Genomic DNA, 24,491 nt, shown 5'->3' with positions numbered 1-24,491 from the left:
TGACCCTCTCTGATGACAACACCCCTACATGACCAGCGGATAACATGATGGCGTGGTTTTGCTTTTGTTTTGTCTCTGATTTATCTGATTCATGCTGCGATATATATCACAAAAAACACACACTTGTTTATTCTTTTCAATTTCTACCTCACAGAATAGGTGAAGTGAGTTGTGAGATGTAGATACAGTTGGCTTGTTAAACACTTAGCAGGGAAAGATAATTGAAAACCTCCCGTGTTTGAAGCATTACTGTAGATTTTGGATTTATTCTACACGGTGGGGGAACAGCTGATCGAGGGAGGAGAGGTCTCCCTGATAAAACCACGCATAACACAGCTGTGCCCTATCACTCACACACAGACACACACACACTTGCAAACTACACAGGGGAGTATGTTGTTAAATGTGTTTTGTTCAAAGACTTGCAGACCATCTGAGGCCGCATGTCAGCCTCCTCCCCTGAAGGTCTAATTTACTCTCTATCCTTCTATCAGCCTCTCCTTCTGTCTTCTCCTCCTCCTATGAAGTGCCATCGGCTTATCCGATGAGATCCACAGATGTTTATTTCACTAGAGAGGAATGTGAAGGCCCATCAAGGTCTCAGACAGTCGTCAGCTCAATTATTTAGTCTGGATACCATGCCAAAAAAAAATGGACAGTTTGTCTGGATTTGACTTGAATAAAAGAACCTTTTTCTGGCAGGTTGGAGTGATAGTAGAGGCAGTGTTAAGATTAAAAAAATCCCCCAAGATCCACTGTCTAGTCTGTAGAATATGAAGCTCAAGCTAACATCCGTGATGCGTAAGCTTGAATTTCTGTTACACCCGTTCCTGCTCATGATTTTTCTTAGAATAACATTCAATTGTACAAGTCGTGGCAAGATAACAGCCATCCATTTCCTCGGACAGACACTCCCTCCTTCATAATCTGTATTTTCCTCCTCTCTCCTGAGCAGAAACGATATAATGTAAGAGACAAAGTGATGCTGATATTGGCATCTCTTCACTGGGAAACATTTGAGACTACCTGAGTGAGACATTTGTGGTTTCCCTTTGGTTATTTCCTGCACAGAATCATTTCAGATACAGAGTCAACATGCTTCCTTAACTGTTCACAGTGGAATATGTTCACCAGCTGGAATCCAGCACAAACCTGAGACCGCAAATAATCAGACAGAAGAAAATACTGTTCAAGACACAGGTGTTTTTCTTTCTTTGTGGGTTTTCCAACCTATAAAATAACGTAGAGACAAAGATTTATTCATGACTCCATCCAGACCAATTATGTTTTTGTTCTTTTCCTTTCCTTTAGTGTGTTTTATAGTTTTTTGTGCTTGTAAAAAGGTCTGCAAAGTTACAAAACCCAAAGTCCACGCCAAAGGGAGTTCCTCTCCCCCACAGAAACACAGCTTCTGAACTGCCTGAAACGCCTTGCTTGAAGTCCCGCCTTTTCTTCCGCAATGTGGTGATTTCACCAAATAACACAAAAGGGATAATGTACAGTGAGTCGGTCATTGTTGTGAAACAAACCCCAGAGTGGAGGGGGTCTTGCATCGCCCTGAAGGGGTTTATTTCACAACAATTACCTGCTAGCTGTACATTATCCCGCTTGTTACACGGCTACGTACATAAGAAATCACTAATTTGACATAAAAACGGTCCGCCAGAGGATGACATCACAACTGCGCCCATAGCAACAGTCTGTAATACATAGCAATGGTCTGCTATAAAGAAATAACAAACCGTAGAACGCCGTTATTGACAAATCAGAATTGAGTATTCAACAAAGCCGTGTAATAAATATGTTTAAAACCTGCCTAGCGGATAGTTTGGCACTCCCTCAAACAAAGCTAGTTAGAGCGGAGCTGAAGTGGAGTCCGAAGAGTTTGGTACGGTTGACCAATCACAACAGTAAGCCAGCGGACCAATCAGAGTAGGAAGGCGGGAAGGAGCTCAAACAGAGCAGACTCAGACAGAGGGTGAATAGAGGTGCTGCAGCACAGCCGGTATGGGAAAAGTAAGATTTTTTTGAACATTAAAGCATGTAAACATGTTCTAATAAAAATACAAGTATGCACCTGAAAATAAGCATAATAGGTCATCCTTAAATTTTACTCTTTTAGCATGGGTATGCCATTTTTGTGCTTTAGTGTTTTCCTCTTCTTTTCACTTTTTCTTTCATACAGTAACATACTTCTTGGTGTTGATCCTTCTCTTCTTCCGACTGCTGTATATCCCACCTGTTTTTCACTTTCAGGTTACTTCACTCCTACTGTAGAGCTTGTTGCTCTCAAAGCCACAAAGCTGCATGTTCCTGCTGAGAAATAAATAAATAACCCCACGCTCAGACACTTGACAACCACTAACAAACTCTGAATATAAATAAACAAAATGGACACAGAGAGGAAAACTCACTTTCTAGCTACCTCTCTGGTTGTATGTTTTCGCTACAGTTGCAGTCTAATGGGCCTACGTGTTTAGTGTTTACCTTCGGCAGTATGGCTTGGTGAGTTTTGAGATGTGTGTGTGTATTTGGGAAAATGCATTTAATTGGGCTGTGGGTTTATTGTTTAGACTGCGTGGCTGTGATGTTTGAAGCCGTGATTGTTTGCCTCCCGTTTAGTCTGGGAAAGTGTTTTGTTTGGGTCACTGTGTGTGTATTGGAGGAAAAGAGAAAGCACTCAGCGGAGTGGCTGCACAGAAAATGACTTTTTACGCCTGAGATGAGCCAGTGTTTGTTTAAAAGTTACAAAACTATTCAGGTGTAAGAAAGGCTTTATGGGAAGTTACAGGAAGAAAATAAGCAAAGATGAGGTGGTGTGTGGTGTGGTAATGGGTTAGCTAGAAGCAGCATATAGTATTTGAATTGTGTTATGGTCTTGGGGTCCTCACCCAGGAAATTTTGAGCATCAAACACTTAATTTCCTGCATTTTGGTAACTATTTATGCACCGATTTCTGCCTTTTCTGCATCAAGTTATGGTGGAAATGTCTTTATGTCTTGAGGTCAGAGGTCAAGGGACCCCTTTGAAAATCGCCATACCAGTTTTCCCTCGCCAAAATTGTGCTTAACTTTGTAGCGTTATTTATCCTCCTTCCTGACAAACTAACATGACATGGTTAATACCAATGGATGCCTTAGATTTACTCGTTTCATATGATACCAATATCTGTAGCTTTATGAGTCAGTCGTGGGTCTCACAGGGTTTGATATTTATTTCTTAGGGGTGGAAAAAGAGTCTAAACTCGCCAATGGGTTGGGCTGTTTTCTTGTCACACTGCTGCACATGGTGCTTCAATAAATGCCCACACAGGAGCCAAAAAGATCTCCGCCTGAGCCTCTTCACTTATCCAGAAGGTCAACATGACAATTTATTTTTAATAAATGTACAGACTTTAAAATGTATGTAGATAGTTCAGGTGGCACAAGATCTATCTACTTGCTCCAACTATAAAACCCATGTTTTATGAAATTATTAATGTTCAATATGTAGATCTCTAGAATCTGGCAAGTAAATGCATCACATAAACGTTTTATTAAGTTAAAACTACAAAAAGTGTTCCTCTGAAATGTAGTACCGCCGTCTCATAAAATGTAAATACTCAAAAAGGAAGAAGCGTCTCAAAACTGTAATAAAAAACATTGCTTTACTTGTACTTAACTCTTTACAGTGAATTCAGTAGATTTTCAAACAGGGTGGTTCACAGTGGAGTACCTCTGAATTAATGTTCTCTACATCGTACCAGCTACACACTGCAGAGAGGCAGTTACTGTTGGATCTATAAGTTACAAAGTGACACCCACAGTGTGGAAAAGCGCCAGTCTTCATGTGATATATACAGCACTGTTGATGTCATCCCAACACAGCCATAACCTGGATGTATGCTGACAACTGTTTGAATGTTGGCCATTTCGTTTTATTGTGTTGGCTGTCATTCATCATTTTCATGGTACATTAAAGACTTTTATGGTTACTTGTCTGGGAAGGAGAAGCTAGAAGGTGGATTGTGTGTGTGTGAGTGTACATGCTGAAGGTGTCCTTAGACAAAGAGGCATTTGTCATGGTCCTAGGGTTTTGTTTATGGTTTAAGATAATATTAAAATAAAGTAAATTATACAACAAATAAAATGTAAGGAAAGGAAAAGAAGATGAATATAAACAACAAACAATCGGAGTCTGTTAAACAATTGGAATAAATTTGAAATGTGTAAATAATCTAATAGTTTTTGCCTATTTAGAATTTTTGAGTTTTAAGTTTTTTGTTTTAAAATCAGTGTCTTTAAAAGTATAAAAGGAGGGTAGTCTTTTATCATCTGTGGATCATTTTATGGATATAATATTTTGCTAAGATATTAATCAAATTCATTATGTAAATTTGCTAAAAAAATAGAATTGTTAAAAGTGTAGCATGAACACAATGAAAACAATCTACAAACACATGTTCAATAGTTTTGAGTCTCCCTGCACCACAACAGGCACATACCACTTTATTTACCACACCTATGCAAGTAGCCAGTAAAAGACAAACATATAACCTACTTTTTTATTGATCAACATTCATGCTTCTGCTGAACTTCTGTATATATTGAATTTTGTTGGGACACTCAAAGTCCTTCCATGCTTGTTGACATGTCTAGTTGAGATCTAATTAATGATCCTTATTTCTAATCATTGATAAGTAACAATCACTGATAATTAGCTCTGCTCCAGTTGGAGTTAGAGCACTACGAGCCTGGTGGCAGCTCATGTAATCAAGATTAGTCAATCAGTTCAAGTCTATTGGCACTAAAGCTCGGAGGCTTGCATGCATGCATGTGTGTGTGTGTGTGTGTGTGTGTCCCACATAGAGTCGAGGCTCCCTGGGTGACCAAGCCTGGCTGACTGCCCTCTCGCTGGAGATCCTCACGATTACGGTTAGAAATTACTCACAGATTGCATTCTGTACCCTAAAACGTCCATTATTTGTGTGATTACGCACAAGGCCCTCTCCCACATGGCTACCACAAAGCTGTTTCCTTCTCTAAACAACGGAGGACTGCGGACCTACTAATGGAACATTGATGCCCAAGTTTATAAGAATTTCTGCACTCTCACCTCATTTCACTACTGTGGACTATAACTTAACCTTCAATGTTTTACCAGCCGCCAAGTGCTTTAACAAAACTTCAAGACGATGAGACAAACACTGAAGTGATTTATTGACCACTTACATATCCCAAACACATAATGCACCAGTGAAAGTGTTTCTAATTTGTTAAGAGTTAATCCCTTCAAATGAGTGATTTTGCATCCTTGTAGAGAAATTTCTGCTCCCCTATAACTTCAGATTCTTCCTCCTCCAATGTCCATGATCTTCTCCTGTTTACATTGTACCGTCACGATTGTGCGGGAGGATAATCAGCACTATCCAAGATGGCATATTCTTCTGAAAACCACTAACCGCTGATCTCACATTTCTGCAGCTTCCCACCTCATCCAGAGTGAGCGGTTGATCCTTCTTAATGGAGGATCAACTGGATAACAACATCGTCGAAACGACTGGGGATTATGGGCCTATTCTTTGGTTTGCTTTATCATATCTTGCAGTGCCAAATCCCCTCAGTTCACTCACACTCCATATATCAAGGGATAGGGATAAAAGAGACACTAAACAAGCAACCATTGTGTAAGTAGTGGGAAGAAACACTATTGTCTGTGTGTGCAACAAATTCATATGCATTCACACACTTTCTATGTTGAGAGTGGAAATCACTTTAAAATGAAATGTTTTATTAACCATTATCAGAATTAGTTCAACCACAATTTTCACTTTGCTTTATGACTCTTTCACTTTGTATTTCAAGGCTCAGCAGACATTTTGCTTGACACAAATATCTCTTCAAGGAGGCTGAACAATAGATGATCAACAATTTTGTCCTTCACTCAGACGTCCATTAACCGCTCCTGCCCCTAATTGGACGAATGGACCGCTTGCTGTGCTGTCGTCGGTCTTTGCTCCAGATTTTTAAATCACTTGGCAGATGTTCTGGGAACATTGCCAAAATCCTCTTAACCCATCCACTAAACACAGTTTCTCAATTAATTTGCAACAAAAGGAAGTTGTACATTGTTATCAGCATCACTCTCTTTTTTGAGACTGGGAACATTTAGAAAAAATGTACAAAGGGGCTACAAACAGTCTCTTAAAGGTCCCATATCGTGCTCATTTTCAGGTTCTTACTTGTATTTTGTGTTTCTACTAGAACATGTTTACATGCTGTAATGTTCAAAACACACATTATTTTCCTCACACTGTCTGCCTGAATATACCTGTAGTCATGCTCTGTCTGAAACGCATCGTTTTAGTGCATTTCAGTGGAATTGCGTTGCTAGGCAACTGTTTGGGTCCATGTTTACTTCCTGTCATCTGATGTTATTTACATACACTGCAACACAAAATAAACTGGGACACATTTAGAATGTTTATGTTTAAAAACGTGTAATGGTCTAAATATTGTGTATTTGTGACATCACAAATGGACAGAAATCCTATCAGCTTGTTTCAAAAGCACAATTTCTGTATACGGGCTGTGTGTATTTCTTCGTATATTGAGCGTTTTGATAGTTTAACAGTATTTATAAAGCACTTAAACCTGCTTTTTTTAATATAAAAGACATGAAAATCTCACTTTTTACAATATGGGACCTTTAATATTTGGGCATTTTGGGGTGCTGCTGTGTCCGAGCATGCCGACCATGATCTGCAACGAGCAGGAAATACTCACAGTGTAGGCTACTTTGCTAATTGTTTAACATGTGTCTGGAGCTTGTGAGATGTATTCCTATTTGTCAGGCTAAAACCGTACGCCCTTTGGCTCATATCCCAGAATGAAAATTTATTTTGTGGAAATTTGTTCCTCACAATGATAAATGGTACAGGAGCCTACATGCACACACACAATGTTTAGCACAACTCTCAGGAGAATGGGCAGGGAGTGATGCACAGTATGTACTGTATGTGGTGCTTTACACAATTTATGGCATCAATGCTGCTCATCTCTAATGGTTTTACTGTGTGTGTGTGTATGTGTGGGAGTTGTCCTGAGGAAGTGCACACCCTGACACTGAACCTCCCAACAGGGAGGACACTGTTTTAACCTGTTAACCCTTTAACCTAATCCTCTTAGGTAACTGGGACCCAGTCACATCTGCTGAAGATACACACCCAGAGCCGGAGCAGCAATAGCTTAATTACCACCAAAGTGCAATAAGAAGTTTATCTCATCTCACTTTATGAGTAGAACACACTGACTTCAACTCTCTTTTCTGGGTCCAACATTACATCTCTCATCTTAGATGAATGTGACCTCTGAGTGTACTTGGCTCTGACCCTTCCACAACTTCTGCTGAAGGAGAGGAAAAAAAAGGATTGGATTTGGACTGACTCATGTCTGTGTGTACATCTATGAGAGTGCCAAAAAAAATCAATGTTTACTTCAAAATCATCCAGGGGATTGGGCCCACACGCTCCCGTCTAAAAGACACACGGCCAAGGCATCCCACCCAGCAGGATCTGCTGCCTGAGCCCAAATACAGCTGTTCTTTCCTCTCTCCAGCGCCCCAAGGGAAACCCAGAGGAGCAAACACTAGGTTCAGAAAGATGATCAGCAATAGGCCTTGACTGGACATGCATGCTCACATATGCACACATCCCAGTGGCATGACAGTGAGTCACTCCTATTTAGACCTAGAAATAAGTCATGCAAGGCTCTTTATCTGTCCACCTTATAACATTATAATATTCTTATACTTATTATATGTCTGTGCTACTCATATCAATCAGCTCATTTTATCTGATGATGTCTATCCATCATATTTTGGTACCTTTTTTTAATAAGACACCCATCACAAAGCTTTATACCATGGTCTGGGTGAATACTCGATTCTGATTGGCTGCAGGGTGTCTAAATATCTTTATTTATTTACAACACTGAGTGTAGTTAGTCACTCAGTGCCTCATCCTCTGAACACCAGAGGGTGGCGACTGTAACACACAAGCTGCAGTTTGCAAGTTTACACTGCAACTCTGAACTTAGACTATCATATGTCATCTTGCATCCCATTCCTATTCAACTCGCTACTTCACGCTGCCGCAGACAATATGTGTTGTCTTTTGGGTACAATGACATAGCTGGATAGCTAGCTAGTATTGTTGTTAAACATACTGTCAAATTATGTTTACTGTTTTTCCACCGTACGCAATGTGACGCTAATTGACTTTGAATTTTGCTAGCGTTATAATGTTAGAGTGTGTTCCAATCCGCGTACTTCTGTACTTACACGTACTATTTTGAGTGCATAAGTGCGTTCACACTGGGAAGTACGACAAAATGCAGTGCACTCAAAGTACCCGGATGTTGTACTGAAAACGGTCAAATCGTTGAGTGTGGAACGCTGGACACTTTCCACACTCAACTGTCGGCAGAACCACGACCACTATTCAAACATACGTAGATAACAGAATAAAATAATACAATACGTAAACATACCGGTGCATTTTCAGCCAACAGGTGGACACATCGTAGGCGTAGGCGACGACGTTGGAAACGTAAATTCCACTCTGCTTTCATTTTTTTTCACAAGATATTTTGGCGGGTAGCGAGCCGCGGTCAAATGTTGCGATCGTCATTTCCGGTTGCAGAGTATTCGATTTGAGACGACCCTACCCCGCTGCAATTTACGCACTACTCAAGTGAGTACAGAGTGCACAAAGTGCACTACATTGAAGTGTACTTCTGGAAGTACGTGGATTGGAACACACTCTTAGTTTTATGCTAGCGTTATGCTAATCAAGATTTCGTGAAACTCCTGATATTGATTTGGGATCAATGACATACATAGCTGGATAGTTAGCTAGTCTTGTTAAACATACTGTCAAATTATATTTACTGTTTTTCAACCGTACACAGTGTTATCGGCGTTGAATCTAGCTAGCATAACGTTATATTTCTGGCTCGTAGCTGGTTCTATGAGCTGAGCTGACTAGAAATATCTCCCGTTGCCAAGTCCTATCTAAGGTCCGTCCTATTTACTGGAGCAGTGAACAACGTTTCCATGGCAGAAGAAGCTTATTGGATGGTAATGGATTTTTTTTCCAGGTATTGGCAAACCCCCCAGGGAAACGGAGCGAATGGATTGTAAACACTTTAGATTTTGGCAGAGCATCTGAACCACAATCTGAAGACTTTAAGAACTACTGATTACTGTGAGAACAACTTTAATAATGCTTTTCTACTCCGTTGTACTGTAATAAATGGTAAATGGACTTGCATTTCTACAGCGCTTTTCTTGTCTTCCGACCACTCAAAGCTCTTTACACTACATGTCAGCATTCACCCATTCACACACACACATTCATACACTGATGGCAGAGGCTGCTAAGGTGCCAACTTTGCACCTGGATCTATATCAAGATCTAATCTAAATACTCATTCACACACTGATGGCTATGTCTTCAGGAGCAATTTGGGGTTAAGTGTCTTGCTCAAGGACACATCGACCACCGACCGAACCACCGACCTTCAATTTGGTGGACAACCTGCTTTTCCCTCTGAGCCACAGCATAATAGCTTATGCATATTGTAATGGCAATTTTCATATCTGCAGTTTAACACTGTACCTTTAGATAATCTCAGGGCCTCACATGTTCAACTTCGTCACCATAGGACAGTGACCTGACATTTTAGTTCTCTAACTGCAAACAACAGATTGCTGAAATACTTGTTATGTCTTGTGATGCTCTGTTGTCTGCTGTGTGCTGACGCATTGATACACTTTCTATCCTTCTCTTCTTTTCTTCTTTGCACTTATCTTCATGTTATGCTTTAAATGTATAAATACTGACTACTCTTTGTATTCGGGGCTCACTTGCCACAGTCCACAACAGGTGGCTGTGCTCGTGAGTCCATCTGCAGATGTTTTAGTTATTAATGTATGCCTTTTTATTAAATTCACTGAAAGACAAGTTGTTACGTTGGTTTGTGTCTTGTTTTAACAGAAACTGACACCACAATATCTTATAGAATATCTATTTAATTCGACTTTTGCTCTTGTTTCTGAAATGTGAGGATGTGTAGTGACCACTGGAAGGTCCCAACCAACTGGGTCCTGCAGGCAGCGGTGCAGATGCTGAGGGCCCCTCCTCCTCCTCCTCCTCCTCCTCTTGCAGCAGCATAATTGGGAGTTAACCGTCTGTCTTTCCCGAGGCGAACTGCCACAGAGTAACCACCCAACACACACACACACACACACACACACATACAGAGGGTGCACCAAGAGTTCAAGAGCGCTAGTGTGCGTTTGACTACAATTAAGGGGAGTGGAAACATTTTGGGGAAGTATCAGTTTATCCATCCACTTTTCTTTTTTTGGTCGGGACGAGGTTGAGTCTTTTACTTTGGGTTACTTTCCTCTCTGTGCGTCGTCAGGCAATTAAGGAGAGTGACGCTGCTGCTGCTGCTGCTGCTGCGCTCAGCGTGGTGGGCATGTGCTGCATGTGTTGCATGTGAGTCAGAAGAGACGGATCTGAATGCGCAGGTAAGATGAGACATGCACAATAACGACAACAACGATGACAAATCATGTGCTTTTTATTCTAAATCTGAGTTGCTATTTTTCAGTTTATGATATTTCTACAGCTATTGCTTTTCCCATCTGTTGCATTATAGTAATGAGGTTACTTGATGTTGTCCAGATGAAGTGTTAGTGTGTTTTTGACACAATAGGCTACAGTTTGTAAATGGGTGTGCCTTTGTAGACATTTTTCCTCTCTAAATGTACACATCTTCCTTCACAGTTGATGTGTCAATCTATCATATTTTAATATTTAATAATTTTTCGACCACTTTAAGTTCTGCAGAACAGCTTTCCAACTTTCCTAAATCCAACCCTTCAAACTCAGGATTCTGCTGTCAACTTTTAAGAACTTCTGAGCAGCTTTCTTTAAAACATGTTGACAACTAACTTTTCACATAATGATAAAATGAGACACAATAGGCTACAGTTTGTAAATGGGTATGCCTTTGTAGACACTTTTCCTCTCTAAATTTACACATCTTCCTTTACACTTAATGTCTCCATCATATTTTGATATTTTATATTTTTTTCAACCACTTCTCCAACTTTAAGTTCTGCAGAACAGCTTTCCAACTTTCCTAAATCCAACCCTTCAAACTCAGGATTTTGCTGTCAACTTTTAAGAACTTCTGAGCAGCTTTCTTTAAAACATGTTGACAACTAACTTTTCACATAATGATCAAATGATATATAATTTTACGATCCTATGAAGAATTTTATCAACCTGTAAAGGAACAAGTAATCATTTTGAATTACTGGCAATGTAAAAAATCATCAATCTTTGTAATGCTATTCATCAACACAGAAGTAGTGTTTCCTAACACACTGTGCGAACACTAATGAGTCGATGGTGTTTTATGAATAGAAGCACATTAATGTGATATCAATCTATTTCAACTTTTCAGTCAATGCAGCTGGATTTTCAACCTCAAATCAATGCCTCACGATGCGTTCATGTTCTATTTGACACCACTGAGAGATATATAGTATAATGTTAGTTTACCAAATGTGTTTGAAGAGACAGTTTTTGAGGAGGGAGGCGAGTGTGTGGGAGCTCCAAATACCCCTCAAATTGAATGTGACTAGATGCCCTTAAACAGCCAAGTCCTCTTTTTATCCAGTATTCACATTGCAGAGCTACAGTGCATTAACATACTGCAGTAGTTTGTTTACTCATGGAGCTCAGCTCACTGTGATGTGTGTATTTTGTGGTTTACTGTGCAGCATATACAGTACAGTAGGAATAAAATACCATCATGTGGGTTGAGTGGTGTTGTTATTTAACCATCCTTCCCCTGCCTGTATATCTAACAGTCTCAAGGACCCACTCTCCACTTACTGCGCTTCTAAAGGTTTATCTAACTCCCTACAAGGCGCTCTGGGTTTGGGAAAGGGGGGGTGTTGTGAGCGAGGCAAATACACTATTGAAAGGGAGGCAGAGAGATGGGCTGGGAGTTGTGTGGATATTGATTTCTCTGGCAGAGTTTCATCTCTTTCGATCAGCATGACTGAGGAAAAATAAATGATTTCTGCTTCGGGCCACAGAAAGACAACACAGAAAAGCTTGTCTGATTTTCTCCTTTAAACATTGTCCAAACGCTGCGTCACTGAAGTGGTGTCTGCCAGGCATACTTAATGCAGACTGCCGTATATACACAGCAACTGCGGATGGGGCAGGCTAAGCGCTGCTGCTGAAATCACAACCACAAATGTTGGAGTTAGAGGACTTTGAAGGGACTTTTGAAAAGTGACAGCATACTTTGAAACTGTATTCTATAGTGTCATTTCTGTGAGAGCTCTGGTGTGGTTGGGATTGGATTTCATGATAAGTTGTAATGTGAGTCTGGTTGGAGGGTTTTGGTAACGTATGTGGGTTCCTTTGTTCATTGTATCAATCACTTCAAACCCATGCTGTGCAATCCCTGAGCCTCCTGTGTGCTTTACTTCACTCCTGTTCTGTATTGCTTGTCTGGACTGATCCAACATTAACCTGAAAAGATCACAGCATCGATATTCAGCTGTGTTTTGAATGGCCTACAGCACCATTCCTGCGCTCTGTGACAACATCATGCCGTTCATGCGGAGGCTTTCTCCTGCACGGTGATGAAAACTAAAAAACTGAAAGAGTCCTTTCTCAAAACTCAACAGGTTTCGGGTGGAAAGTGTTATTAAAACATACTTGTATAGCCGTGCTGCACACTCGCCTAGCCTTATATGGTCATGTTTCCAGAATCCTTCAGACAAAGCAGCTAGGACACCTTTACTGCAGCGGAGATGTTAGTATGTTTAGAGAGTCTATAACAGCTACGTGCCAATGACTTGCAGACAGACAGCCCGGCGAGGTTAGCCTGCCCTGCAGCTCTGTAGCCTCCGTGTTTCCTCTGCCTGTATTGGACTCTACTGGAGCTGGTGTTGATAACAAAAACCTTCCCAGCACTGAGAGAGAACAAAAGAGTTGCTTCCCATATTAGTAGAAGACAGTAATGCTCTTGAGAGGAGTTGTTGCATAGCATACATGGGTGTAACCTTGTGTCCTCAGGCCATTAGGAGATGAGTGAGAGCACTTACAAACTGCCAGTCATTGTTTTCATGCCTTGTTGCTCCCATCTGCCTACCTGTGGATGGTATTAGCTTACGTGCGCACATATGTTCATACAGGCAGACAACTCATACACATTCAGAGTTGCACGTCAGGGTCATGCCCCGTTCAGCACGTGTAGAGTTACTTGTTTTGTTGTCAAAACGGTATCGGTATGTTTATATGTATGCCGTTGTCTCAGTTACATGGTTGCTTTTCTGTTTTGAATAGCTCCTCAATTTTGTTTCCACTTTGTGTTTTTTTCCGTTTCCATCCTCTCTATTGAAAGGAGTTAAACCACAGATCCAGTATCACTTCCCGCCTCACCGCTCTCCCACCTTTCCATTCACAATCAGGATCTGAGCTGGCACCGTCTCGGAGCTGTGAGCTCTCTCTTCTATATACCGGCAAAGATCGGATGATTAAACGTAAAGCGAGTCTTTAACAAAGGCAGTACAAGCACTATTATGCGTCTTTGGTGTATTCGGTTACCATACTAGCAGTGGCCCAGAGTATTCTCTTACCAGATAACAGCTTAGAGAGGGACACAAATGTGGACAGACAGGACCTCAGGGTTGGAATTTTATCCATCTCCTTAGGTTTTTCTCCACAGACACACTCTTCACCGCCAAAACGGAAGGAATTCCACTGGAATGTCGTCTCGTCTGGGCATTATTACCATTCACTGATTTCATGCATAGACGTTTCAAGCAAAGTGTGGTTGTCATGAGATGTCTGTTATTTTTAGCGTGGTGTTGTGAATGTGTTTATGTGATGCAGAACAGGGCCAGAATTATTCACTCGGAGAAATCCTCACATAAACTCTTAACTGTTGGAGGTGTTTACTTGTCTGTAATCAGACAGCTTGTGGATTTCTGATTTATAGGGTTTATTAGCAGGTAAACGGCTGCAGGAAATAAAGACTTTCCTAATGGCAAGGGATCAAATGATCCCCGTTCTGGTCCTTGGAGAGGTATTAGATAACCTTACCTAACATGTTTCGTACTATCATTCATTATTTGGGACTAATTTACTGCTGCATTTTTAACTTCAAAGCCCATCTCTGTCTGTATCACCGTGTTCGGATGATAAGATGTGTGTAAGGGGATATTTTGGCAAATTATTTTGCATTCATTTATTGGAGTGATATGTAATTTCCCAAGAGATTACACATGCTGTGGTGATAGATACGGTGCTTCACTCAGATAAGTTGGGGTAATGTTGGAGGTTAAAATCTAAAATGAATCACAGCTTGCTCCCTTGATGTTTACTTTATGACTTGAGTAAACAAAAAACAGAAAAAAGTTGCCAAAAAGCTTTAGTTTAATAGTATACAGGTTGAGGTTTTTGAACTCAGTCCATAATAATCTTACATCGCCGCAAGGATCACATGTTTCATATTTACTTGCTCTCTGGCAACAGTTAATTCTCAGCATACAGTTAAACACTATAAGAGCCGCACCATGTGTGCGATGTGTTAACATTATTAAGGCGAAATAGTTTAAACAGGAGTTAGAAAACCCTTCAGATCAGTGTTACTAGTTTTTATTAGTGGCCTTTGGAGACAGAGCTGACTTTGTTTCTAGAAGTATTTTAGCTCGTTATAGAAATGAAATGTGCCGTATATTACAGCGCCCAGACATAAAGAGAAAGAGCGGTGTTTGTCTCTATTTGAACAGTGTTGTGTTTCCTTCTTTACTGCCATCTATAACTGGAGTTACAGGCAGCAGAACAACTTTAATGCTGCTTGTATATGCTTTATAGTTTGTGTTTAATGAAAACACAAAGAGTGTGGCCTGGTGGCTGTCCTGTATTTTCTCTTTGAGACATGAACTCACACAGACTCACAGGAGAGTTACATGCTTGCTTAAATGCAAGGTTAAAAAAAAAAAAGATGATTGACTGTTGCCAAGAAAAACAACCAATGTCTTGAGAGCTAGAAACAATTACCTATGTTGTTCTGCCAGGTCAGTGCCTGTGGTCGGGGAATAAAGACAAATAGCCGTGCTAATGCACTGTGTCCTGTGGAGATGGAGGGGTTTGATAATAGTGTACTCTACAGGGCACCTGGGTGTTACTAAATGCCTCATTAGGGGTGGTCTCTGTGTGAGAATGCCCATGGCCAGAGCACTTCTTCACCATCTGCTCCGTCCTCATGTCCGCTGACAACTTCTGCTGGGAATATTGTTTCTTTTAAAAGTTCGGCTAATTAGTTACATGGCATCTTAAGAATACATTTTGTTAATTAAAGGCTGCTGGTGAATGGTTGTTTTATGGCACATATTACACCGTATTTCTTTGATGAAAAGTCAGTATATTAGAGGAGGTGATATCCATACGATGCTATATGTTGGGCCGAGATCAGAAGCCAGCAGCGCCATATTGGCTGCCAGCTTTAAATCTGTCACCATCGCCATCAGGATTGTTTCCCATCACCCCCTGCACCGTGTGCCGGCCATGCTGCCAAAGACAACAGGGACTCTAGCTGCCAGGAAACAGGGGTGTTAGCTTAACCCACGTGGCACAAGCTGTCTGTTTCTTCTCTTTCACACCTCTCTCTCTCTTCTTCTCCATCCCTCTTTCCATCTCTATTATTCACCCTTTCCAAAGTGTTGACTGACTGGTAATGCATATTATGTCCTTCACTGCTATATCGCGTGACGATCTCCCGTTGTCATCCTTTTTCTCAACAGACGGAGAGTTTTTAATGCCCCTCTTCTAACACTTGAGCTTTCTCCTTTGTTTGGGGCGTATTCTTCTAGAGAGGGGTGCTGCACAGGCCTGTACTGCTGATAGATTTGGGCACTCAAGCGGTGAAGAGAGATACATTACTCGAACGCGACTCACATGGGTGAAATCGTGTCACTGCTCCCCTGAAGATACTGTAGGGAGGATGAGCCCCACCGCCAGCGCTATCGCTGTCGCTCACAAAGTGTGCAGAGACCCGCACAGATTTCACACACTTTCTCACTCTCTTTGCCGATTGCCCATCCATCACACACACAGCGCTCCATATCTGTATTTCTAACCCTGAAGGTGTGAAGGTGCCTCAATTTGTCATCTTAAGTAAACAGCAGTCTGTTTATCGGGGTCTAATCCTCTCCGGTTTAAAGCAACGGGAGGGCTTGGATGGGTGCCACTCTGCCCTGATACTCCGTAATGAACTCAAGTTTCAAACACCAGATGCCAAAACTGGACAGGGAAAATAAATGAAGTGAAATGAGTTGTACTTTTGCAGCTTCTATCTGTCTGTCAACATGCAATGCAAATCTGTATGCGTAGGCGTGAACGAATGTACGTCCTCAGAATGTCAATTTATATAATTTCCTAGGCGCTGCATAAACAACATTTGGCCCAAAAGGTGATCTTCTCTTATCTAATATGTCCAGCTCTTCCAACCGGAAGCGACATGCTTGGTCTCAGTATTTGAGGAATGTGAGTGTGTTTTGCCGCATTAGATCTATTAATTTAGGTTGTTTATGTTGTCACAAAACAGGGTGATGTGTGTTATCTGAGATGCGGGTGGAAGGAAAGTAATGAGGGAGATGTAGCAGTAAGGGGGAGGCATTCTTTTGATGCATTCATTAATTTCTTCAACGATTGCTCGGTTAATTAGTAGCTAGATGGCCGTGGAATGTGCAGGAATGCAGGTTTAAAAACATTGTTCATACTCGGTTGGTACTTGGGTAGGGTGATGCACTACATACACAGCTCTTCTAATTAAGGGTTAGGTTATCACGAGGTAACGATGCATTCTTAACACACTACCACCGATATGTGTGTAATTGTGCTGATTAGCACCTGATTAAAGTAAATCAGGAACATTTAATTAAGAAAGTAACCACAATGAAGATTCATAGATACTTATAAACCATTGGATACTGGTTCATTGCAATAGTTTCTAGATTCAGGCACAATTTATTGACTACTCTGCTGTAAGTTAGATCTTAGTTCCTGATTAATTTCTTACTTGTCTCTTGATGTAAAGTGTTACCAATGAAAACAACATCCTCTCTGCTGACTCATATGTTGCATGCCCTTAAAAACATCCTGTGCCGTGTGATGATCACATTTGTTTGTTTGAACGGAGCGTAGTTATATGCACTGCACGATGAATACAAATCTTATCAAAATGCAATATGGTCTACTGCAATTTTCAAATTGCAGGAGGTGCATTATTTGTTAAAGGTGAAAGGTGTGTCAAAATACCTTCTGGAGAGATTCCTGGTCTGCACCTCATATTCTACAGACTTAAGAAAGCATCTTTGTTTGGTACAGATTTCTGCGAAAATTACACCATAATCATTTTAATATGTTTTTTTATGAAAATGAGAATAATCGTGCAGCCCTAATCATCAATGAAAAGAGTATCCAAACCACAAATTGATTTTAAATGGACAACTTTTCAGTCCCAGCTGGATCTTTGTCAGTGCAAAATGACTGTGATTGAAACATCACATTTGCACGTTTCCATTGTTTAAATCTTAAAGAACATAACAGAGAAATTTCCAGTTACTGCCACGACAATTTCACTTTGTCCCGTGTTCACTTAGTACACATCGCTCAAGTTCTCCTCGCTTATTAGTGCCAGAAAAGCCAGCGAGCGTTCCCATGACTGTTCGCTCATACGTCTCACTTTCCATTGAGTGCGAACTAATGTCTGTGCTACAGGCCTCTTTAATGCGCTGTGAAGTCCCAGAGGGGACACGGCCCATTTTTTTTACAGGACATAAAGGAGGAGCTGACAGGGTCATCAACCAATGCTAAAACTATTGACAAGTATCATTTAGCTGAAGAATTAAATGAGTTATCCAAGTCAAAAGAAGACAGAGGAGAGAGAGAGAAACTGAAAGAGGCTCGGCCGAGTCAAAGATGGCAGAATGTGACTGTTTTGTTAGCGTGACCTTTGTTTTGGGCAAACAGATTTAAAGACGACACAAAAGGGAAGCCGGTGACGGGCAACAGCTGATGTACGACGGGTAAAGAGAGGTGACATGCCTGTAGGGCTCCATGGTGAAACGACTGAATAGTCACAACAGAAACCTGTGTACATATCCTGCGATGAGACACACACTCATGCACACACACGCACACACTTATGATTGCTCCTCCCTAGCTTGACTCTTTACTCTGGTCTCCGTCCAGGTTTGCAGAAGAAGGACAGAGTGAAAACGGAACAAGACCACTCCACACACCATGAAGAGAGGGGACTCTAGTAATCAGAGTCTGGATGAGGTCGGGGCTCTGCGCTGCATGTCTGGCAGTAATTATGGCAGCAAAGGGAAGAGGATTAAGCTACTATCCCATCCAGGGGTCCCATTAGTGGGATTGATGTTGTTGGCCATCCTCCCTTTTGGAGCAAGCATCAAACAAACTGTCCCCAGGGTCAAACTCAGCCACAGAGGTAAGAAATACTGTCTGTTAATTTTATTGTTGTTACATATCTACGTTTTTTATACTTTCAGTATTGCAGTTTGAGAATGTGATGTCATTATGGATATGTTATCTCATGCCAACAACCTTTGTCATCAGTGCTCTTGCACCCAGCTGGAGTTATTGTTAAAGTTACATGATATTTATGACTCTATTGACTATGACTTAAGATTCTTTTGAATTTTGTTCTGTCTTTTTCGCATACTTTTTTATGTGGCAGTATCTAACTTTCTCTCTTCTTGTAAAAAGTTGTCTCCACTTGTCTCTTTTTCTCTTGTGGCTTTGTGCACACACCCAAGAGGAAAAGTAACAAGGGAGATTAGTACACTCAGTTGCGCTGTTAAAGTAAATGATCTTTGAAACAACACTGTAAAGTAGAGTGAGACAGACTTACTGGTCCATTAGCCCACTTCATAATTCCCTGTTTGTCACGTTTGATGGCCGCAAGAATGTTCCCTGGTCCCTTTTTGTGAAACACAACCTATTAATCCTCTCATTGATGCATCCTTTAACTGCACTGAGTTACAACTGTTAATTTACAATGTTGTTGCAGTCCATTCCTATATGTCACACGCAGAACATACATCTCATATTGATGCTCTTGGTCCATAGGAGACTGTCGTTCAATCTGTTGTGTGTATATTAGCCGGTCCCGGCAATGTGCACCGCGTCCATGTGTTTAGTTTTGCGTCAACTGTTTGCTTTGTGCCACCGGGGGAAAGCTGAATTATTGCTCCCCTTAAAACCCATTCTGAACTCAAGCGCAGACTTTACTTCAAAGTCTCCATCCCTCATGCTATGTATCGGCTACGAGGAACCACACAAATGAACTTCAGTCTTGCTCCATAAAGTTGAATCCCCACTGCGACCTAAAAGTAAACTCACTCTGACTTCAACCTCCAAAAGCTCTCTTCTGGTCAAAGGCTTCCAAAACCCCATGTCTGGAAATAGATACGCACGTATGTACTGAGTGTCCAACATAAATATATGTAAGTAGCAGAAGGAATAATGATTGCTAGGGACAGTGTTTACTCAGCAGTTAGGCTAGTAGTTAGCGCTACAGTTTGTCTCATTTTATGTTTGTTCCAACCAGTTGATAAAATAAAGCGCTTCATCATTTCTTGTATGATTGCATTTTAATAGGCATATAGAGACAACTTTTTCTGATACTCCAGGGTGTGTCTCTTGGCTTTGACCATGAGCACGGCTGACTAAACTTTACTGCTCTTTCAAGAGGCCATCTGACTAGTGGTTTCCTTTGGACCTTAGATTAACAACAGTAGAACAATGTGTGAGAATGACTGAAGCCATCTATCAAAAGCAAAATCACCTCCAACCCAGTGCACACGTCATGCACACATCTTGTCATCATCTCATCACTGCACACTCTTCAAAAGCAACACCACCCAGCAGCGATCACTCTCCAAACATCGCATCGCCCCTCCTGTGAAAGCATGAGTGAAGGGTGAAACGATCAAAGTGAAATCATCCCTGATTGAGTGAACACCTCCAAAACAACTGCCGTCTACTCTAAACTTTCCTCTGAAAAACAAATCTGGAGGCACAAGTTCAAGTATTCGTCCAGAGTCACAATATAGACATCGTGGCCTTCTGCCAAATGAGAAGTGAAGTCATCTGGTTTAAATATTTTTATTACGCTTCACATTCAGATTGTTGTTTTGCCTTTGTTTTTAATGTGAGACCAAAATGACTAATTTGCACCACATGCATTCTGTCCTTAGTCTTCTGGCCTGTGTTACTCAAAAGCTGCAATTTATCACTCACATACAGTAAAGAAAATAGAATGTGTTCCTTGTAAACAGTTGCTCAATACCGAACCTCCATTTCGTGAACATATTTGCTCAGTCAGAGCAAATCAAAACACATTTCAGTGATAAATCTGACTGTTCTTGAGCTCATCTGTTTTGGTTTCTTTATTTATGAGTTCTTATCAACACTACTGGCGGTGACGTTACTCTGTGTCTTATGAAACCATGGACAGAACATCCTACTCTGCATATTAATAATGGCAGACCAAGGCTGTGATCATGCAACATGAAAACAGCGGCCTCGCCTCAGTACTATCATCAGTAGGTACTTTTAAGTATTGTTCTAACTCATGCTTAAATAATGTGACTGTTCTCCCAGCTCATATGGCGGATTCATATAAAGTATCATTACAGCAGTGTATCTTTTCCACTTCATGCTCTTACATCAACCTTCAGACAAAAGGCATCGATGTGGCTGATAAAGCATTAACTTACTCATCCTGTGTTAGGCGGTCTGCACTTCTACAATAGCAGGCATTATAGTACAGTATTATAGATCTTAAAGGAACAGTGTGTAAAATATATTAGCAGAAATGGAATATCATTTTCATAACTATGTTTTCATTAGTGTAGAATCACCTGAAACTAACAATCGTTGTGTTTTTGTTAGCTTAAGCTGGGAACACACAAAGCCGACATCAAACAGACAGTGGTGACGAAGGCCACGAGCTGCGTCGCCTCACGCCGCCTTTGTTTTGGCTGACAAATTGCACTCAAACACACCGCAAAGCCTACAGCCGACAACCAGTTAGCACGGAGGAAAGAAATAACTCTCCACACTAGCAGTTCGCAGTAGTCTGTTTTTGTCATTCAAAAAGGGAAACCGGAAGACCGAGGATGGCAGACATACAAGCCGTTGTTATGATACGTACATGAAATAAAGCGACGTTTGCCGACCATTTTCACATCACTCTCACTCACCACTTAGCTTCATTCCAGATGGCCATGTCGCTGTGAAAATATCCGTGTGTTGGAATGATCAGATGAGATAAAGATGGAAAATGAGAAGAGCCTTCTCGGTTTTTCCTCTTGACTATGCTCGTTGGCTTGTTTTCCTCACTTCTGTTTCTATTCTCGTGCACTGATTCGTGAACAGCCAATCAGAGTGATTTCTCTCATCGACGGGCGCCGCCGCCGATTCAACAAGCTGAATCGGCCGAAAAATCTCCGACACAGGCAGACAAGAGCCGACTGTGCGAGACACACCGAAAAAACTAGGCCAACGGACGCTCACCGATGGCCCCAAACTGTCCCACGGCCGATGTCGGGGCCTTTAGAATGAGCCCTTCATATCTACATAGGGAGCCGGCACTCTGCAGCTCACGTTACCACAGTCATGGAAAGGGAGCAGTGAGCAGATGGGTACTCAGTTGGTTGCAATCTGCAACCACACCACTAGATGCCGCCAAATCATACACACTGTACCTTTTAAAGAAATGTATCTTTTACATATAAAGCTTTACCTCACTCATCACGTGTTAGGTGGTCTGCACTTCTATAATAGCAGACATTATAGTATTATAGAGCTGTTGGCATCAAGCCGACATGGTGATGTGTCTTACTCAAATAAATGTGTGGATGAGAGCGCCTCAGAGCTCCAGCAGAGGAGCTAATCAAGAGTTGTTCGGGGAGGATGAGAGCTCTTCTCTAGAGAAAGGTGTGGAGCGCTATGCGAAGCATCAACAGCTAAGCAGGCTGTTTCAATGGGCTCACGGTGCTATGTGTTTACAGAGCAGATTAGAGTTAGCCAAGGGCTAGCAGGCCTAATCTCTCTGTGAGGTTTAGTCTGCTGGAGGCATGATGTGTGTGTAGGGGTGTAGAGATATGAGCATGTGGGGGTGCTGTGTGTGTGTGAGCTTGTGCGTAGGAGGAGGTATTAAACAGGATTGCGTGGTGTGGAGGGGTCCTAGAAGTTCAAATATTGAGGGTTGGTAACCTCTCCAATCCTTCACACCAAGAGGGTAATCACAATGTCAATCCTTTCAGAGTGACTCCCACAGGATTCCCCCGCATTGAGCCAGTGTTTATTCAAGGCATGTTGCTATACTGGTGCAGTGAAAAGAGCCTGGTGATAGAGGAGATTTCCTCAGATCAAGGAGATCAAGGACACAATACTGAGCTGAGAATGGAGTCAGTGTTCAGCTCCCAGAAATGGACCGTGGAAGCTGGTAGTCGATAGTAACAGAAACAGCCTATATACAGTATATTTTAAGACTTTATATACAGCTTATTTAAAATGCTACCACTATAAATCACATACAAGTCATCAGCAAACTATCATTTAATGGGTAAGCAACAGGTATTCCACCTGCTCTTATCATGACCTTATCTCATAGTGTCATATGGTATAGCCACAGCTCATATTAATGAAGATGTTCAGTCATCTGCGGTCTAGTCAGGAAAGTGCTGGTAGTTTTAGAATAATAGAGGCGCCACCTCCTTTTTAAACAGCTGCTTTTAACCTGAGATGGGTAATGAAGTAGGGATGAAAATACTCCCGAGGAAGATATCTGATAATGCATCCACTGAAGTCGTGTGCTGTTGAATTCTCCTGCTACTGTATCTCATCTCTATCAGCATGTGCAGCTGAGGTGTTGAACCACAGAGGATTAGTTTCATGTCAAGCCAAGACACGTTTTTTTTCTCTAGAAGAGGAAACCCAGTGCTTGTCTTTGGGATTTTGGTATGAGTGAACTTGACAGGGTAATCCTGCTGAAATCATTTTTACAACGTAATGTAATTCAATTCTAGATGGTGCATTTTTTTTAAATGCAAGCTCCATTGTACACTGTTCTGCAGGGATTTATTCAAATCTTTGTTTGTCTCTCTATGTCTGTCTGTCGCTCTCTCTGTGCCAGAACTGCTGCAAGCCGGCAGCGTGTCTGTGTTTATGGGCCCCTCCGATGGCCTCCACTCCCACTCGCTGCTGCTGGATGAGGAGAGAGGGCGTCTTCTGTTGGGAGCCAGGGATCACATCTACCTGTTTGACCCTGACAATCTGGCCAGAACCCCCAGAAAGGTACACATAAGAATGTGCAAATTATATATAGATATACAGTAGAAGGATATAGATCCAAACTCAGACAGAAAAACGAGGCAAAGAATGACTTTAAGTGCAATAAATAAACAGCAGCTATTGGGGTTTGTAGCTGTTCAGGCCATTTGCTATAGTTGAGAGGTTGTTTAGGTAGACTTTGAAGTGTTTACAGCAGTTTCAAGAATCCCCCACACCCTCTGACAGCAGGATTGTGCTGTGAAAAATTCAAGTTTGAACAGGAGATGGAGTATCCCAATCACCAGACATGCAAACTCATGCTTGAAGTCACTTGAGACGTCTTAATAACCTCTCTTATTTGCGGCGAGCGGCTCATTATTGTAGAGACAACTTCAGCTCATGACACTTATACTTGTCTTGCCATTAATTGAGGTGATGTAAGGTATTTTTTTCTCCATTACCGTGTTGCTAAGCTGAAATGCACTCAGCCGTGTATTGTTTTAGAGAAGAGCTCACCTTTCAGTCAACAGCAGTCTGAAACCGTCTGTCTGGCGAGGTCAGGCTCATCCTGGTGGAGGGCACACGCAAGTATATACACATTTACGGAGTACGCAAGTTCACACAAATACACAAATGCATTTGGACGGATGCCACATGTTGAAGTTTGTAGATGTGAGTGTGTGTTTATGCAGCTGAGGTTGATCGGCAAGTGGGACGACAGTGTGTTTATTTGATCCTTATCTGGTTGTTTTAACTCTTAGTCGTGCTCTCAAAGTGTTGCCTTTTTGTTACCTCTCTGGTCATTGATACTGATGCCAGGGAGATATGCACCAAATGTCTAATTCTCTCAGCCCTCTGGGACCAGCCCTCAACGGTAAATATGATCTAGAAAAGCAATCCTGGTGTTTATCAGTTAATGAAGAGGCATACCTCGAAAAGGGACCCTCGGGCTCTAAAACACGACCAAATATTCCGCTAGCAAACATTCTAGTTGTTCCTACCTTGACTTTCAGGAGATAGCTGTAAACTTGTTACCAGAGTC

General features: G+C 41.5%; 1 protein-coding gene across 1 annotated transcript in view; it reads left to right on the top strand.

Annotated features, from left to right (window-relative positions):
- The first annotated feature begins 10,240 nt into the window (after window positions 1-10,240).
- The window catches only part of sema3d (sema domain, immunoglobulin domain (Ig), short basic domain, secreted, (semaphorin) 3D), a 34,192-nt gene continuing 19,941 nt past the window's right edge, over window positions 10,241-24,491 (top strand). Inside the window, exons 1-4 of the mRNA XM_037768356.1 lie at window positions 10,241-10,259; window positions 10,467-10,575; window positions 18,338-18,596; window positions 23,313-23,473. Coding sequence (XP_037624284.1) covers window positions 18,389-18,596; window positions 23,313-23,473 — 369 coding nt within the window. The 5' untranslated portion in view covers window positions 10,241-10,259; window positions 10,467-10,575; window positions 18,338-18,388. The remainder of the gene's footprint in view (window positions 10,260-10,466; window positions 10,576-18,337; window positions 18,597-23,312; window positions 23,474-24,491) is intronic.

The sequence above is a fragment of the Sebastes umbrosus genome, chromosome 4 (genome assembly GCF_015220745.1).
Source record: "Sebastes umbrosus isolate fSebUmb1 chromosome 4, fSebUmb1.pri, whole genome shotgun sequence".
In the NCBI taxonomy this organism is placed as follows: Eukaryota; Metazoa; Chordata; class Actinopteri; order Perciformes; family Sebastidae; genus Sebastes; species Sebastes umbrosus.
Note: the sequence above shows the minus strand (reverse complement) of the source record. Positions and strands in the feature narration are given on the sequence as shown.